Source organism: Poecilia latipinna, unplaced genomic scaffold (genome assembly GCF_001443285.1).
Source record: "Poecilia latipinna isolate Pla-1442-1.1 unplaced genomic scaffold, P_latipinna-1.0 Scaffold804, whole genome shotgun sequence".
Taxonomy (NCBI): domain Eukaryota; kingdom Metazoa; phylum Chordata; class Actinopteri; order Cyprinodontiformes; family Poeciliidae; genus Poecilia; species Poecilia latipinna.
In genome coordinates this window covers 17,583-36,928 of record NW_015113420.1, presented here as the reverse complement: position 1 = coordinate 36,928, position 19,346 = coordinate 17,583, and the positions used below count along the sequence as shown (strand labels likewise).

Here is a 19,346-nt window from a genome sequence, read left to right as displayed (position 1 = left end):
AAAACTTAAAATTAAACATTTATAATGCCTCTTCTAATTCTGCTAATCTACAGATGAATAATTTCTCAGTGGAGAGACGAGCAGCTGATAAAGAGGCCAAAAGAGAAAAAGACCGATTTACAGAGAGCAAAGTACAAGACAAGGATGAAGTGGAAAGAGGGTTCATAAAATGTTGACATTATAGAGAAAGAGGGATGAATTTCAGAACTGTATTACAAAAGGGCACACAGTCACACACACACACACACACACACCTCGGTGTGTGTTCACAGAGAGAGCCGGATCAAACAGAAAAACTCACACGTCAAAGCGCAGGTTCTGCTTCTCCTCAAAGAAGTAGTCCAGGATGTACTTCCTGACGAAATCCGGGTTTAGCGTGTTGTCTATCACCTCCGTTCTCCCAAACTGGACCAGAACAGAAGCAAAGGAGGGGAAGAAAAGAAAAGCAAGGAAAACGTGAACACAGAATTGGTCATGCGTAACAAAACACACACCACCACCTCCTCCATCAGCCCCAAATTGACTGAGTTGAATTAAGGGATTCTTATGAGATCAGATTCAATTATCAGAAATCACTGATTGTTTCAATTTTCTGTTTTTAATTCATTCAGCCACTTCACAATAACAGGTGGAAACAAGACAGAGGCGCAAATAAATTAACTTGACATATTTTCTTCACAGCCTGGAACAAACAAATCTCTTTTTTAGCTCCAACTAATTAACACTTACAATGAGAAGGGAAAAACTTCAGTGCAAACACACACACACAAAAAAAAAAACCAGAACCGCAGAGCAGAACCTTCAGTCATAAACAGATAATGCGGCTCCCTGCAAACGCACACATACACACACATTAATTGTCAAATATTAATTATTCAGACTCAGAACTGGCGCTGTGCTGCATAAATAAAACATCCAGAGTCAAAAAGCTACCATAAACTGACACATGTCCTCGTTACAGTCTAACGAGGACAAAAAAATAGAGGAATTTCAATTTCGTGTTTCTGTGACTGCATTCATTAGGGGTAAACTCAAAGAGAGGCACAACGTGGCAGCAGAGAAGTTATCGTGACAAAATATTCTAACTGATGGAGGCTTGCAGTGTTTTGCAAAAGTATTCAGACGTGTTGAACTTTTTGCCTTGAGACGACCCCCACTGGAGATCTGGCCGTACGTTTAGGGATCTTGTTGTGTCGAAACTCTGCAGCCTTAGTCAGGCTTGCTTCCAGGTTTACCATAAACTTCCCTCTTCCTCCTGAAGACATGTGCCTCATCTGACCCGAGGATCTGCTTGCCGTCTTCCCTGTGTGGATTGTGACAAACTGCAAACGGCATCTATAATGGTTCTCCTTCAACATTTACTTTCTTCTTTTACACTTCCATTAAAACCCAAATTTGGAAAGTGTACAGTTAAAGGCTGTCGAACTGCACAGCTAACTTTATAGATTGTATAGAAGTAAAAGGTAGAATTGTACCTTCCGCTTTACAATTACGTACCCATTTTAAGGAATAAATAAAATAGAATAAATGAGTATTTACCAAAGCAGCGTTTTGAACCTATCGAAATCTGTTTGTTCATTCATGTTCTCTAAATAAACTCAGAGGCCTTCACAGAACAGCTGGATTCGTGCTGACAATACGTTTAAAGAGAAAAAGTCAGGAGGCACCAATACTTTTGAGTGGAAATACAATACTAGAGCTGCTGAAACCTACGTGACAGAGTCTGGGTTTGCTGAAGTCTGCCGTCAAACACAAACCATAAATGATTAAGAGCCTTGTGGCACCACATCCCTTCTTGTTCCTCCTGCCAGGAAGCGTGAGAGCTCAGCGGCAGCTAATGCCGAGGAGGTGAAATTTCCACAGAGGCAGCAGGGACGTAATTTCCGTGGCTGGCATTGAGGGTGACAGCAGGGGGGCTACAGTATACTCACTTTTGTCCCGGGCATTTGCAGAGGCAGAACAATCGGCACCAAAAGCCCTGATCAGCCAACTGAGGCAGCACACACCTCTTCCCCTCTGATAACCGTGACGAGAAAAATTGTGTGGAGAGGTGTCAGAAAATCTATCTCGGTAAAAAACAGATTACTGTCTAGAAGCTTGAAGTGGAAACTCCGGGCTTTGCTCAAATTCAGGGAGGCTATATTCTGTCGACTTTGTAGTTAAGTGAAAGTGGTAGGCAGAGGGAAAGCTGTCGTACACTGAGGGGAGGAAATTACAGAGGAGGGTGTCGCAAATTAAGACTTTAAAAATCATGCGGTAACAGAGTAATGAGATGCTGCAGCACTTTTGTGCAATAAACACACAATTTGTCATGGGGACATGGGTCTCGGGGGGATTTACTGCTGAAAGCGGAAAACACAATATATCCATAGCATTTGTTGAGATATACTTCGGCTGATGAGCAATTTGAATGACTGGGAGTCAGTGTGGGAGCTTGGACCGTAACTGGATTAAAAGCTGGTTGGTGGCACAGTGAAAGGGGGCTTCAACCAACCATATCTCCTCATAGAAGAGCCAAAACACATCATCGGAGAGAGAGGCAAAAGAGGCGCTTAGCTTTATCAATGCCGCACAGCTTGACTCTGCTGCTTAGCCAGCTGTCATCAGCACTGTAAAACCTCGGGCCGTATCTCTTTTTAGGAGAGCCATTCGGTCTGCACCCACCGCTTCTAAGCCAGAGGTGGGGCACCTGTGACAGGTGAAGGAAGCTCCTTATAGCCCGGGAACATCAATTGATGCGAATCAACATTTGCATCTTACTCCAAACTTTCTGGTTTAGGAATATTTGCTTGCTGTACCTGCTACCAGTTTAATGAGTTTTTCGGGCGTGCGTGTGTGTATGTGTGTGTACTTGAGGAAAAAAGCCAGCACAAAATTTTGAAAGAAGATTTAAAAAATTCTTAGTTGTTCAACTAAACAACACTCTCCCATCTTAAAATCATGCATAAGGCCAAAATCCTGCATGGTATGTTGTGTGAAAAAAGTCTTCAATCAGCCGGATTACCAACGGACTAAATCAAACTCTGTAGTTTCCTCAAAACAATAATCTAGACTCCAAATAATCCAGGTTATTTTCCGACCTTCCAGGTTGCAGTGCTGTTCATCCGAAAGCGACTGCAGCTGGATCGGACTCCCGTATCTGCTTTGATTTTTCCATCCCTTAGATCGTACTACTGGCTTAGAGTTCATCCATTTGCCTCCGTTTATCTCCTATGAAGTCACTGGAATACCTACTGCTGTCGTTTACGCTCATTTGCCACTTCTCATTTCTATGTTTTTGTGCATCTGTGCTGTTTTCTCAAACACCCAGCTGGTCGCAGGTTGTTTTTTTTTTCCCCTGTTCAGAGAAAGTCCTTCCTTTACTCTGCTGCCTCGACTTGATGCAATCAATCGTCTCCTGCTGCCACAGGACAATATTTCGATAAGACACAAGTTTTATGTCTCATTAGAAACAATGTTTGGAATACAGTTTCGATTCGTTAAGATGAAAGGTTGTAGATAAAATCTTACATCCGTGACAATTTCTGATGAAAGAGGGTAACAGCACCTGAGACACCTGTGAGCAGCGGTGCTTTGTTCCTGTCCTCAGCAGAAGCTGATGTGAATGCTGACAGATTTTCTCATAATGACACTGGAGCCTTTTTGATTTCCTCCAATTTCCTATTTTTATCTGCCTTCTCTGGATCAAAACTAGGTCATAAAACTCTGACTTAGATAATCAAAATAATCTTCTTCTTCACATCAAAGAGTCAAACAGATACTCGATAAAGTTTAATCAGCTCAATTCTTAATTTAGAAAAGAGCATTCAGCTTCAGAATAACCATTTCATGGTGCAGCAGAGAAATGCTCTTATTTATATTGTAGGTTTTAATTTATGTCAGACTTAATTTGTGTTATTTAGTTCATGAATGGTAAATAGACACTGACTGGTATTGGACCAGATATTTTCTCTGCAAATATTAATGAGCTGTTAGATTTTCTGCTCCTCTATTATCAGGAAGATGCATTTCATTTTTCAGATCAAATTAATTGTAACTAATGTTGTGGGACTGATTTGATTTTGATAACCAATTAGGCTGGTGGTTTAGAAAGCATTAAAGTCATTCAAATCGGCTAATAGATGTTGCTTTTACAGCTACGACGAGTCGTTTTGTTTTCACACAAACCAATTACTTTGGATCCCAAACCAACATGTTAGTTTGGGGCTGTTGCATTTAAAATACTCTTATTACGAAAACTTTGACAGATTTGAAACTTCCCTCATTTGTGGAAGTCTAATGCAGAAAACTTAATAAACCTGCTCCTTCATCCTCAAACACATCTGTAGATTTAAGTGTGAGAAGAAATTGTTCGACTACATGTTTCAAAAACAGAATTTTAGTTTTAAACAAACAGATTTTTTTTTTGATTTTTTTCAGTAAAACAGGAACAATGTTCCTGGTTACATGCAGCGAGCAAATGGGTATAAAATCAAATCTATAGAGTCACAGCACATTAATTTGGTTTCCTCCCAGCAAAGGAGTCTTTAAACACGTCACCCAAAAAGAAAAGGCATAATCTATATTCTACAGAGGAAAATGTATGATAGCATGATTTAATTAGGACTCCTGCTGAAAAAAACCTGCTGCTCTGCAAACATGTAAAACTGATTGATGACGTCTTTTTCATATCCTCCGGATAGCTTCAGTGAGTGATGCTCCTTTTAGTAAAATTCATCTAAGAAAAAGAAAAGGATTGGGGCTTGATGTGAAAAAGAAACTGCAGTTTATCGCGAAACAAAAACCAACTAAGGAACACTCACATTGGTTTTGTGCAATGAGGTTTAGGAAGAACTAAGGCCAGAAGACCTTAAATATTATGTATGTAATGTATTTTTTATTTGAGATTTAAATTCATCGTGAGCATTGATGGCAACACAATCTGCATTAAAAACAGGATGCAGCAAAAGGGATGAAAAATGTTGAACAACCTGAAGAAATCACGTTTTTTGTTTTTCTTTTTTCCCAGCAGTAAAGCAGTTTGTGTGTAAGAAACAAAGCCATGAATCAGTCGCAACTCTGTAGATTTTTATACCATCTGATTTTTCTTTCACACAAAGGTTGCTCTCTTTGAAAATTACAACAAAGTAAGGCACATGTATTTCATGAATAATATAACTACCACTCTCCCAACTCTTAATTAGGATGATGCCTTCAAAGAAGGGCTGATACTAACACCATTTACAAACTGGTTAAAAAAAGAAAAAAGAAAGAAACCAGTTTGGTTTTCCACTGTCATAAACATGACATAACACCTGTCATAAACATGAATAAGCCTTCATGAATAGTTATGACTGTTGTCATAAAGCGTCATTTGGTAAATTATGACACTTTTAATACAAAGTTGACATTATTCAAAATGTCTTTGTTACTAAGAAATCATTACTGATATAAATTTGTTATAAAAGTATTATTGATTGCGCTTTAAAAATTATGTATCTTTATGTTATTAAAGGTAAAGTTTAAACAGTAATGATTTCTTGGTTAATGTCAATTTGTCATATCAAAGACATTTTGAATAATGTCAACTTTGTATTAAAAGTGTCATAATTTACCGAATGACGCTTTATGACAACAGTCATAAATATTCATGAAGACTTATTCATGTTCATGACATGTGTTATGTCATGTTTATGACAGTGTCATGTCAGTCTTATTCAACCCCCTTCAAATAAAGTGTTACCAAATGTTTTTTTTTTTTGTTGTTGTTGTTTTTTTTGAGGTCATTCCAATAGAAGGGGTGTCAACATGATGAAAAATTTACCTTTAAAAACTGCGTTGACTCTTTGGAATCAAAACCTGAAGGAAATGCTTTTTTTTTTTCCCTTTAGACAAGAGTACAGCTTTTTGTTTTGCTTTGTTCTGAACTGCAGTGGTGTAATTTACGGCAGCACTTGACCTTTGAACCCCTCGACGGTGTTTGCATTTCTGCCTTCAGATGCATCACTAGAACAAGCCGTGGAGCACAGCAATGTATATTTTACCAAACCACAAAAGCTCTGCATTGTGACATATACTTTCCTGAAGTATTTATAACCAATATATTCATTCTTTATAACTATTCAAGCTTCAAAAGTCTGTGCATAGTTCAGAGATCAAGATATGTGTTTAGCTATACGATCCATCTCACACCTAGAGGATGTGGCAACAAACTTCAAATTGATGTCATGATTTTTTCAGTGTCAGGTTTTAACTGGGAATCTTGTCAATTAAACTGTCAATTAAACTGCCCACATCTACCTAAGTACGCTGTATCCAACACATCCAGCATCCCTTTGTAACTGTGTCACACCAGTTTGCACTTGTCTGGTGGTGTGAGCCAAAGGAAATTAGGTGAAAAACAAACCAGAAGCATATTTTTAATAATTTCTGCAAGCTGACTCATGGAGAGCATTTGTTGTGCCCATCGCCAAAGTGACAAAAACAGAAGCGTGTTTGTCACAGATTTTCTGCACTTCCATCAACTTTGAGTGTGCGTCGTAATTTCCGAGGCTTCCCTCTGTTGTCTGGCTGCAAAACTCCACTAGATTTATCAGTCTCTGTGGTTTTGTGTAATTACGACCCTGTTTCAAACAGCCAGAGGGGAGGCCGACGCAGAGAAAAATCTTTACAGATGCGTGTACCTGTCACCTTAATCAGTCAGTCGGTCAGACAGGCAGTCAGAAGCTAAGTCGGTGCTGACCGATGCACTCGTGTTCACAGGGTCAATCAATCGCAAATGATTGGCACAGAATATTACCTTGAGGAGGAGGAGAGGGGGCGACAGAGGGGTTGTGAACAGAAAACAGCCTGTCATGGAGAAAGGGACGGGCTGATTGAGTCTTGTTGATCTCTTACCTCTCGCCACTGCTTCGACTCCACGCCCTGGGTGTACAACACGACCACTGAGATAAGCAGAGAAACGGGAGGGGAAAGACGGAGAGACACAGGGAGAGAGAAAACAGAGGAATTAATCGTCATTGAACAGTTTCGAAAATGCATTGCGAATCCACAAACAGTGTTTGTTTTTGCTCCTTCTCTGCCGACATCCATCATTAATTATCCTGCCACACCCTGACAACATAATGAAGTAGCAGACTTGATGATTAATGTTGACTGACATCCACTTCTACGGGGGGAAGAAAACCTCTCCAAAATAAGACTTGAGAGGCCCTAGAGCACAATTTACTGTAAGCTATGCAATCAGAGAAACTGTGTCCTAATGGGTGGGATTCTTCTGACTTCGTCGTGTTGCTTCGTGATGAAGCCGGTGCAGGTGGAAATGACGTGACCCGGCATATAGCCTCAGGTTCAGCTGCAGGCGTGCACAAAAAATCGGGATGAGTGTGATGCTTTTGTTTGTTTTGTTTTTTTCTTTTTTTCCCCAAAGCTTATTTACACAAAGGGCTTATGAAAAATGTTTCCTCCATTTTCTAGTCAGTGGCAAAAAAATAAATAAATAAATAAAAATGTTGCCTTTATGACACTTTCCAGTTTCTCTTCCCAAAAGATAGCCATTTCTATTCACGGGGCTGCTGTTTATACCCTGCATGCATTATGGTAGTTTAGCTCACAGCACAGAAAGGTTGTCACATTACTGTGCAAATGATATGCAGTTATTGAAGGAACACTTTCAAACAACAGAGTAAACCGAATGAGGCTTAAGCTCAGCAAAAATAAAGAGGAATGCAATCTAAAAGCAGAGGAGGCGCCGATAAATTATATCCCGCCAAACATTTTCCGCCTGAAGCAAAACAATAGTTGTTGCAGAAGAGAACTTACATGGGTCGGACTTGGAGAAAGTGTCTCTGTCCAAAAGATTCCTGCAAGAGAGGAAACCAACACAGAAATATATAAGCCTGCAAAAAGATGTGTGGAAACCATATTTACACACAAATATATTAAAAGGACCTCCTACGTGCCTTTTAATAACGACTTTACAAGAACACTTGGTTGACATAAACCACATCTGCCCTTGAGATTTCATATCCAAGTGTGCAGACCAATAAGCACACGAAAGCCCGGCGTTAGGACAGAGAGGACCCCAAGATGTCTGCTACAAAACAGACAGATATGTAAAAATGAAGGTGTTGTAATTTAGATTCTTCTAGTTGATCTTTAGCTTCTGACAAAAAAATTCCCCGACAAGTTTAAACATCTTCTAACATTTGGGAAATCCAACGAAACCTAATGAAAATGCAAGGAAAGTATTTATGCTGAATATTGTTCCTTCAGGCAAGCGTTAAAATACAAATACTGAATGTAATGTAAGTCAGAGCCTGGTGGGGTTTTGATCGCTTTCCCTCCTGCTCACTGTGTGACAGCAAGAGAAATAGCAAGGTGAAATTAAAAACAATGCAAGAGGTAAATTTATTCTACACCAACTATGCTACCGGCGATTTTGTTTAAAAAAAAAAAAACACACAGCAATTGTTTCTTCATGTGGGCTTATTTTCCACTCCACTGAATACCAGGCAGGTAATGAACGAACACGTTCATGACTGGTGTTTCCCGGTTTGGGGACGTGATGTTACCACCACTCACCTTGATGCCATTTGATGCAACTGTGTTCAGGAATGAAAGCAGGAAGTACCCTGCATTTTCTGGCCCCAGACTTTAGATATTTTATGCAGAAAAAAGTGGCAATATTTTCCTTCAAGGTAAATTAGGCAACAACTCTATAAGTGTATGTGCTGGTGAGGACGTGGGATGTCATCAGTGCAGATTCATTGTTGCAATATTGGCTGCGTAAGTTTCTTTCATTGTCATTAACTTGGTTATATTGCAGAATAGCAGAGACCTCCAACATTATTGTACACTTCTAACTTTTTTTCTCAGACCTCCAAACAGGTAAGTAGCTGAAATAATAGCGTAGGTGTCATCTTTGATTCACAAGATTAAAGCTTATGTGCACCAGGCAACTTGAACAATTTGAGTTTTTTTGTTGTTGTTCTTTTTTCTTTCTTTTTTTTTACTTTATCTACTTCATGTGCTTTTAAAGGCGGCAAATACAAAATTTCTGATTCATTTTGTCAAAGTGTAGGAATATGTAAATGAGAACTGTTCTAGGACTTAAACTTTCATACTGTACATTTCTCTAATTAAAGGACTGTTGGTTCAACCCCCACAATATTTAGTCATTTGAGCTCATCATGGTCGCAGTTTCTCATTTTGCCCAATAAATTGTAAACTCTTGCATGCATCAATTGCTTCCACTGTCGTTTTATCACATGTCCCATCATAATGATACTTGGGAATGCTGAACAGTTATTCCCTATGAAAGTAGTAGCCCTTGTTTTACTGCTTGAGTCATGACAAATTTTGCATTTCTTCACTATTTCTCCCTCGTGCACAAGCTCAGCTTTCACTGATGATACTGATGACAGCGCCCCCTTCTGACTGGAGGGCAGAAGGGGGTGCTGCGTGCTGTAGCGCGCATGCTTTGAAGCAACTGAAACACCGGAGCAGCGGTAGTTTGGAAAGTTTGTGCGGCCTCGTCATTGTTAAGCCGAAGCTAATACATTTATCTTTTCAGTACCTCAGTGCCACCGCGTCTTTTATGTTCTTCGCCCCTCTTACGGGCAAGTGAGGGTGCTAACCCCGAAGACGAGGAAATTTCTCCCCTGTGTTTTCAAACTACGGTCAGAAGACAGAGGAACGGTCAACACTATGAACAAGAAATAGATCATGTTAGAGCTAGGAATTTAGATAGATAGACAGATAATATTTAAAGTCAAGGCTATGCTGGTGATTTATTATGTACAGACAAAATGTCTCACCAGATTCAACTTCTCTGTTGGAGTGCTCAACTGCAACAAACCTTGGGAGCAGCCCCATGATCTATTGGCTCTTGCCTCAAGGCAAAAAGCTGAAAAAAATTTCCACAAAAACAACACAAAAGAGATTGATTGCGCTATACAAAGCAGTATGGTACACACTCAAAAAAAACAAGCCCCGCACCATGCAGCCATGGAAACCAGAGACAATAAAGAATGCTTTAAATGTTTTTGAAGGCACTTGGCAGGAAACAATCATAAAAAAAAGAGATTCGATTCTGCAGACATGCTTACTGCCGAACCAATGAAAACAAAACTTTATGAGCATACCTTTTGCAACATGATCCGCTTAATCCTTAGCTATTCTGCCTAAAAAGGATAACAATGAAGCTACTCTTTATGGAGAAAATTAATTTGGTGGTTGGTGGGCATAGAGTTAATTGTGCTCAAAATACCAGAGTGACATTTTAAATCTTCAATTGAAACTGTGATTCTTCTTCTGGCCTAATAAAACTAAATTAGATAGCAAGTAACTGCTTCATGTTGCAGTAGATATGAACCAAATTGGTTCTGTGTCTGTTGTAGTGATTTTTCTTGTGACACCAGTGCAACGTACTTGGAAATCTTAAAAACTTTCTAATTAGTTTAACTGTGTAGTGTGATTTTAGGCGTTGTTTATTATGAGCATTCGTTCAGGTTGAGGCATGCCAGATTTTATTATTTGGAAAAATAATACATGCTTTCTGATGTTCAAATTAACATGATAGAGCTGCACTTTCCGCTGCAGCAGCTGTTTGACTATTACCCATTAAATGCAGCACTCAGTACTCATGCCAGAGTTTCTTACTGGAACAAACTTTGAATATTTTTTCGTTCTCAGTCACTTTGGATAAAAGCATCTACTAAATGATTAAGAAGGAAATGGACACGCAGCCAGAGCCAACAGCAGAACCGTGGTGGAGCGCTTCAGTTTGAATAAATTTTATTCCTCCCTTCATTTTTTGTCTCTTTTTAAATTGTTTTGTACATAGGTACCAGGGTAAAAAAAGAAAATATAGTCCTCCCAATTAATAAGGCCATATTCTCATGTAAAAGCACACTGCAGGCAGAAGCTTCGCAGCATGAAACTGCTCGATAATCAATCATTTCACCTAACATTTTAACTAGAGACATTCCCTCATGGTACAGTAATCTTGTTTCCATGTATAATAATGCAAAATCACACACATATGAGTTTTGGTCCTGGTAATTGATTGTGAGCAGTGGGCAATAAATAAACTAAATGCACAGTAGCTGGAAAAAAAAAAATCCCTGTCCCTTTAGGCGACGGCGGGATTTCAATGAATATAGATGAGAGTTTGGGACTGAATCCAAGCGCGTGTAATTTTGTATCCCTGGACATAAAATCTTCTGACTAAGGGATCTACGAAAGACAGGACAGATGCAACATTGCTGGGGTGTTAGCCTTGGGCTGACCTGACAACAGTTGGAAAACTGTCAGAGTAATTATCAGTGGAGATAACAAAACTCTCCGTGATTTAATGGCTTTCAGTGGCCACCTGTTTTTGTATGGTGTCCATTAGCTCCAAACAATTACCTTTCTCTTTATCCCATCTCCCAAAGCAGAGAGTGGATCACTTAAAAAGGAGGAGAGCAGGAAAACATGACATCCAATTAGACCTTCATGCACCTATGCATGGTCACATTCAACTCCTTATTGCACGAAGCAATTATAAGTCGGCTCATTATGTAAAGCAGTACAAATTAAATCCAGCGTCTTGTTGCGCACATGGCCAGAGTGGCCATGTTTGAGCCTCACCATTGGCATTAATCTGCTCTCACTAAAGCGAGGCTGCATATTTCAAAACGTTAACTACTTCCTCTGAGGAATCCCCCGTGGAATAAGAAAAGATCATTATCCTCAAAGCTACACAAGAAGTTTGCTGATGGGGAATGAGGTTCATTGAAAGTAGGACAAACGTAATTAGATACAGTAGCTTCTCGTTCCCAGCTGCATTTCATTGACAAGACTTCTTTCTTGTCATTAGCAGGACAACCTTACTTCAGGTGTCTTAATGAAAATAGTAAAGTTTTCTATTACTCCAAAATTTTACAGTGTTTGCTAAAACCGCTGAAACTCTCCTACTATTAGCTTGTGACTCGATGTGTAGCAGCTCTCTGCATAATTGCTTGTTGAATAAACAAATACTTAAAATTAATTTCACTTGAGACTAAAAAAACAACAACAATATAATTTTAATGAATTCCTTGATCAGCTTGATTAGCTCTGCATGCTTCAGCTGAAGGCTGCTGGACTTCTATGGTCCTCAACGCCATTTGAAAGGCTTGTTTAATTGTAGTAGATGGATGAAGAGTTTAACGCTTAAAGCACCCTTCACATTGTTGGCACCCCTGCTGAAAATGTGCCAGAAGCCTAAAATTAAACCCACCTTAAATTACAGTTACAGATTAATTTACTGAGGAAAAAATTGCTGCAGTGAGCTTTGAAATATATTATTTTACCTCATTTTTCTTCCTCCTGTTTCCGGTGGGAAATCAAACTTGACCCCGTTTGCTAGTTGAAGTGGTTTTATGTTATTTTTTTATTGCTCCGACTGTAGATCTGAGACAGTCTACAGTCGGAGCAATAAAAAAAACTGGAAGACTTTCAAGTTCGATGTTATGCTGATTTTACTACAGCATATTGCAAGCACTTACTCATAATCTTTTGAACGTGGGTGTCATCTTGATCATTTCCCTTTTGATCCTTTAGGTTTTGCATGATTTCAACCACATTTAACAGTTTCAGGTTGTTTATGAAAATTTTTGACAAATTATCCAGAATTACATTTGTGAGGTCAAACACGAATGTTGGATAAGAAACTCTGGCTCACAGTTTCTGGTCTATGATTTTTTTACCTCAATGTCCAATTGAGGTCAGGGCTCTGTTATGTTCTTCTTCACCAAACATTCGTCTTTATTGACTTTGCCTTGTGCCCTGCAGCCCAGTCATGTTGGATCAGGAAGGTACCATCTCCAAATTGTTAAATATCTCCTGGCATCTGCTAAGTCCTGATTCATCTACTGGATTGTCAGACAAAGAGCTTTGATTTATCGCTCCAGAGAAAATGTCATTGCTACTTTAGTGTTCAGTGGAGACGTGCCATACGCCACTGCATCCAACACTTTGTTGAAGCCACGCTTGCATGCAGCTCTTCTTCCACAGAAGCTAATTTCATGACGCTTCCTGTTGCTCACTCTGTTGTAGCTGTTGACTCTGCAGAAAGTTGGCAACTTCTGTGCAACATCTGCTGACACTGCTCTATTATTTTACACTGTTTGCCACTTTGTGGCTTTATTGCTGTCTTTCCCAATGTCTTCCTCTTTATTATGATGCCACAGTGAGCTGTGGTATCGTAATACTGAAATCTAGTAGTGAGGAGGTTTTACAACTAGACATATGCAAAGGGAGCATCCCATCATCCTGAGCATTGACCAATAGCTGCACACCAAGGTGATGGATTTGACAGACCTGTAGAAAAGTGCATCAGGGGTTTAAATAGGTGGATTAATATTTTTGTTAAGATGTGTTTGAGTAAAACAAACAATTTCATTCTAAAAAACTACTGATGCTTCCTATAAAAATCCTAACGAAAAAGTTATATTTTTAAAAACTCATTCGCAAAAAGGGACATAAAAAATGCAAAGAATGACTGAAACTGACGTAAACATGTTGATTTTATCAAAGTCCTGCAGTCATCTTTTGATTTCATTAAAAAGTATATCTGCGCTTCAGGGAAACAGAAAGTGAGAAATTACCAATAAAAAAATCCCTTTCATGGTCTGATCAAATTAAAATGCAAATGTATAGATTTTTAAAATGTTTTAGTTACATTTAATTTATAGGAATTTATTCCATTGCTTTTGTATAAACAATAAAACCATTGGGGGGTTTTGTTCTCCGCAAAATGTTTGGGTTCAAATCAAAAGTTGGACTTCAGAGCAAAGCAGTGCTGCAGGAATAAAAGATCAATATAATTAACTGTTGTTTACAAGTCATATCCACTTTAAATAATGGCTCCTGTATTGGCTATTATGGAAGCCTATAGAGCATGCCACGACTAAATCAAGAAGGCGTTATTTGAATTTGCAAAGCGTAATAGAAAATAAGTGAGTCCTCTTCAATCTTATCTGTAAGTTCTTACAGGCTTTTCTAACCGTGTCAAGATTGGTGGAGAAAACAACAACTGGGAAATGTTTCGCTGACATCAACTCCGATGGAATCAAATAATTGGAAATTCATTCACCCTCTTAAACAAAGAGAACAAATTACTTCTCTTTAGGAGAGTGGCAGTAAATGCTGCTTTATATGGCTTTTCAATTACACTCACTCTTATTGCAGGATATTTTATTTCCATTCAAACCTGATTGGTTTTTAAACGGTAGCAAGAAGAACAATGTGAAATGGGTGGTTTGAGGTCGACTGACTCTTCACTTACTCCCCTGCCTTAAGGCCGACTCTGTTTTCACTGAGGACACACGTTGTCTATCCATTCAAGCTTCACGGAGTCAACAGGTCAACCTTTTTGTCTTATGCACCCTGAAGCAGTCCTTACAGGTCAACGTTAAAAAAAAAAGCAAACAGTGGCTGCATAAGCTCTTGGGGAATCTGGCCAACCCCTTTAGAAGTAATAAAAATCCCACTAACAGTCAGAAACCTCCTGTTTTTCTCATGGGATGAAAATCTACAAATATCTGACATCAAAGCTAGTATATCAGGATAAACTCTGATGTATGGCTGTGTTTGATGACTGGAAATCATTTTTGGTTGTCTCACAATCCCAAATACCCACAATTGTGTCACGTCCGAATTCAGATTAATGCTGTATTTTTGTGAAGCACAAAATTGGAGCCTTCGTCAAATTTCAAACCCGTTCTGCCCCTTTCCATTAGCAGAACACCAATAACTTTCACTGGGAAGGAGCCAGGTGTCTTATTCTACTTCTCCATCTGTTAAATTATTCAGATTTAACCAGGGATCTCTGTGAGCCGGCGGTTCTTGCAGCAGCAGAGCGCTCCCAGGGCAGCCATCTCACCGGCAGTGACAGAAACTCCGTCATAAACCTGCTGTTCTGCTAGTTATAATAAATGAGTATGCACATACACTGTGACTTCTCAGTTTCAGACTGGGTTTTGGTGTGGAACTCATGTCCGAACCAAGAATAATATTACTGCTAATTACACGGAGACAGGTCTGGGTTTGTGGAGGGAAAGCCGAAGGAAAAGCTCTCTGGTTTGATATGGGTGTTATATCCCTGGTGCAGGGCTCTGCACAGAGTCTTCTTTGCATTCAAAGCCATTTCCTCTCATCTTTTAGTTCCCTCTGAACAAATGACGGTACATTGTGTGGACAATCATGGTACCAATGATGCGCGACACATTTTTTGACACATTTGAAACATTTTTCATGGCCTAAAATTATACCAATCCAGATGTAAATTGTGTTAAATATGAAAACAGCTTTGTTTTTGCACCATGTAATTAATAATTCATATTTGAAACTAACAGAAATTTGATTTTCCCTATTATGTGTGAAGCCATCAGAGACATGCTTTAATTGAAATCTCTTTCCAGGTGCACAGCCCAGGGAACAAAGTCATCATCCCTTAAAGTGTTTGTTTCCGACGGAGCCATGATGAATTCGTAGCCTTCACCGTGTCATTTTTAACGTGTGAATACTTTCAAACAGTCACTGAAAGGAGGAGAAAACGATGAGAGAAACCACATATGGCTAACTTTTTTTTTCTCCTTCCAGCAAAAAGGCACAACAAGCTTTTTAATAAAGTTGTGGCTTTAAAACAGAGGGGAGCTTCCAACATGCCTTTCATATGGTTTAGACTTCAGTGAGACGCTACATGAAGTGCGAAAACTCGTGTTTTCTCCAGCTGTATGCAGCACAGAGTAATGCAGCTGTGCCCTTCCCCACCAGCAGGAAAAGGGCTGCTGTCTTTTTCCTTCGCAATGACTTGGGCTGCTTGGAAATGTTTCAAGCTGTGAGAGTTTGAAAACTAAAAGAGGTAAATCAACCCAACTTACAGGGATAGCACCGTTGTAAAGCTAAGGTTGGCATGCTCTGAGAGTCATGTCTTTGGAGCAGCTTGGAGGCAGACAGTCCAACCAATTAACCAGCTGAAATCAGTGTGCTCTTCACTGGAGCGGCCAAATGGAACCATATTCTGTGCCAGAAGCAATTAAAGACAACTAAAATTTTAGTGATGGTATATTTTGAATGAAAATTAAAATAATGACAAACAAATGTCACACAAAACATTTTCCTAACTGTAAAATTAACTTCTTTGAGCTTTACATTATGTTATGATATTCCCTTGTCAAAAACATAATTGGAGTGTTGCTTTGTTTCTTTCATGCGTTAGTCTCCCGTGGCAACCATCAAGGGGTGCCTAAATCCTTGCTTTCACCAAGCGCTGCCTTTTCCACAAAGCTCCTCCTCAGAGCCACAGTCTCCAAGTCAAGCTTTCGCTTCACAGAGCGATTCCCTCATGATTCCCTCGCTCGGCTCCTTCAGACTAGCCAGCAACAATCAGTAAAGACCTGGCGGAAATGTGTGTCTGCTGAGCTTATCATACAAACGACTTATCAGTGAAACGCTGGTAAAAAAAAAAAAAAAATGTTGTTGTAATGACTTTATGAAGGAGTTTCAGAAAGAGCAAGAACTTCTTAAAGAGACAGAGGCCCAATTTTGAGGTGTTAAATTCCAAAGTCAAATTTCTTTTAAGTCATGTTTGATGTATGAAAACATTTTTATGAAAACTGAAGGTAACACTTACATTACAACAATATTAGATTTTTTTTTTACTTTAAAGTTCTGTGGAAATGCTGATACAATTTAATCAAGATATTCCTAAAACATGATTATGAAACCAGTTGAAAGAATTGAAGCTCATTCTTGAATACTACAGCTCAACAAATGGCCACTTTAAATCAAGTCCAACATATTTTTCAGGAATCTCCATGTTGCAAAAAAACTTCCATGCAGATTTGTATGTTTTGAGAGACTAAGACTTGACATTCTGCCCAACATGACATCTGTGCATAGGTAGTTTTTTTTTTTTTTTTATCTCATCAGTCTGAAATGTTTTTACAGTTTTCCCATCCATAATTAATAATGGGACCAAAAGAGTGACAGGTGAGTGTTGACCTGTCTAGAGAAGTGACAGAGTGTCCTGGCCAAATTTGACCACTACATGTCACTGCAGCTTTCAAAACTCAGGATGCCAGTTTGCATCTTCCAAAGAAAAAAAAATGAAAATAAGTAAAAAAAACAAAAAAAGTTTGAGACGAGCCTAAAATCAGCATAAGCATCCAACATGTAGAAATCCCTACTAATATTGCAGGTTTTTGTGATGTTAAAAAAGCCTCAAGTCATTCAAAAATTATTTCCACTTTAATATAAAACTTAAACAGATCTAACTGATCATATGAGTGTACATACTCTTAAACTAATTGTTGAAGCATCCATTGCTTCATCTGTCAAATTTATGTCTAGCTGGAGAAATTCAAAACTTTTCTGCTCATGGATTCAATGTTTTGGTTTCTGATACCTTATTTTGTCACAGTTTTGGGACAAAAGCGGACACATATTTCGAACTTCATAATTTTAGATTCCAAGACAAAAAGTAGCCGTGCATGATGCTGCCACCACCATACTTCACTGCGGACATGGTGTTCCACACTACTGTGAAAACAATATAAGTATTTGTGCACATAAATATTCCTTCTGTTTTCTTTCTCAAAATTCTAAACTTTCTGCAAATACATATATATACATGTACATAATTTTATTTCCAACAAAGTTTCCACATTTCTACTTTACATCTGTAGGCTGAGTGCTTGAAAGTGAAGGCAAATTCCTTGTTTGTGCACAATCTATGTCAGTAAAGCTGATTTTAATTCTGATTCTGGTTGTTATATGATGCTTAGTCATATCTTGTGTCAAACAATAGCTTTTGAGTAAAATGCAACACTATGTATTTTGTTTACAGTTACAACTAAGTAAGGAGTAATGCTTTCCTCTATAGTATTTATTTAAATGATTTTCTTGACTTTTTGATCTGCAGAGAAGCGGTTTTGCAAGAAATGTATAAAAGATTTGTATAAAAGTCAAAAAGAGAAAGGAAAGGCACACATTATTCACATTTCTACAACCCCAGTTTCCAAAACGACTCTAAAATGACCAGAAGACCACATTTTGGAAAAACAAATCTGATGTGGTGCATTGCTTCAAGAATCATTTCACATTATTCTATAACCTCCAGTCACTCCCTGAAAGATATGCACTATTCTCCCCACAGCGAAAACAAAATGTAGCTGTTTATAGGTCCACTCTGTAGACACATGTCCATCCACTGGGACAAAAAATTTCCCTTTTGGCTACATGTCCACTCAAATGTATCAAACAGAGCTCTCCAATCTGACAAAGCTTGTTTTGGCCTCCAGCTAAGATTGTCAACCAGTAGAAGACCTTCAGCATATGCAACAGTGTGTCGAAACCTGACTAAACTGGCTGCTACTGCTTGTGCAAATCTGCCACCAGCCCCTGACACATACATCTTTGAACAGACTCTGCTGACCCTTTGGCCGTCTTGAAAACAGTGACAAATTCAGGCTTGATGTCTCCGAGCAACATGGGGGATATTTGATCTCTTACTCAATGCACCGACTTATACAGTTATCCACCTTTCACATAAACTTCCTTTAAATGTGATGGACAACAAGAGGAGTGGTTCAAACCTCTGTCCTGTCAACCCATCATTGTGCTTCCACAGCCTACACATGTGCTGCCATGTGTCCCGGACGAGAAGATATTAATAACCCTGACACCCCCAGAAACGCAGTGTCTGGGATCCAAACTCATTTTCACCGTGTCATGAGTGCATGTATAATTATACGCTTCGCCGGCCTCCGAGACCCGCCTGTTTAAATCATAACGCTCCCGAAATTGGAAAAAAAAAAAAGAATAGCTCCTTTTTGACACTGATGTGTCTCACAGGAACTGATCCTCCTAACAGATGTGTCAAAGGATTCACAAACACAACCAGCCCTATAGAATAAAACCCGAGCGTTTGCCCCAGGTCAGTCAGAAAATTTAAACTTCTCTCTTTCTTCAAGAGGGCTCATTAATATTTTATACTCTTGCACAATCCAAACTAGTTTAACTCAAACTGTCTGTCTGCAGGGGGGAAATAAAAGGGATTTTGAACCAGAAAAAAAAAAAAAACACAGCTCACGGGGGACGACCGAGACCGGATAAGAGCAGCAATCGTTATCCTCAAAAACACCATAACTCCACCACAGTTAAAATTTTTATCAGCGCACTCAGATAAAGGATTCATTTATCACACGGCGTACAGCGCCTTGCAAATGTATTAATACTCTTTGAACTTTTTCCCCATTTTGTTGCAGTACAGCCACATACAAAGTGGTGCTTGATTGTTAAATGTGAATGAAACGATTCTCAAAATGATTTAAAAC

General features: G+C 39.0%; 1 protein-coding gene across 2 annotated transcripts in view; it reads right to left on the bottom strand.

The window, feature by feature from the left end:
• Window positions 1-19,346, bottom strand: part of LOC106956280 (copine-5-like) — a 92,062-nt gene that overhangs the window by 67,332 nt on the left and 5,384 nt on the right. For both annotated transcript variants that reach the window (XM_015047024.1, XM_015047025.1), the window contains exons 2-4: window positions 7,801-7,841; window positions 6,877-6,923; window positions 302-405 (exon numbers count right to left, since the gene is read on the bottom strand). In XM_015047024.1, the coding sequence (XP_014902510.1) occupies window positions 302-405; window positions 6,877-6,923; window positions 7,801-7,841 (192 nt within the window). The remainder of the gene's footprint in view (window positions 1-301; window positions 406-6,876; window positions 6,924-7,800; window positions 7,842-19,346) is intronic.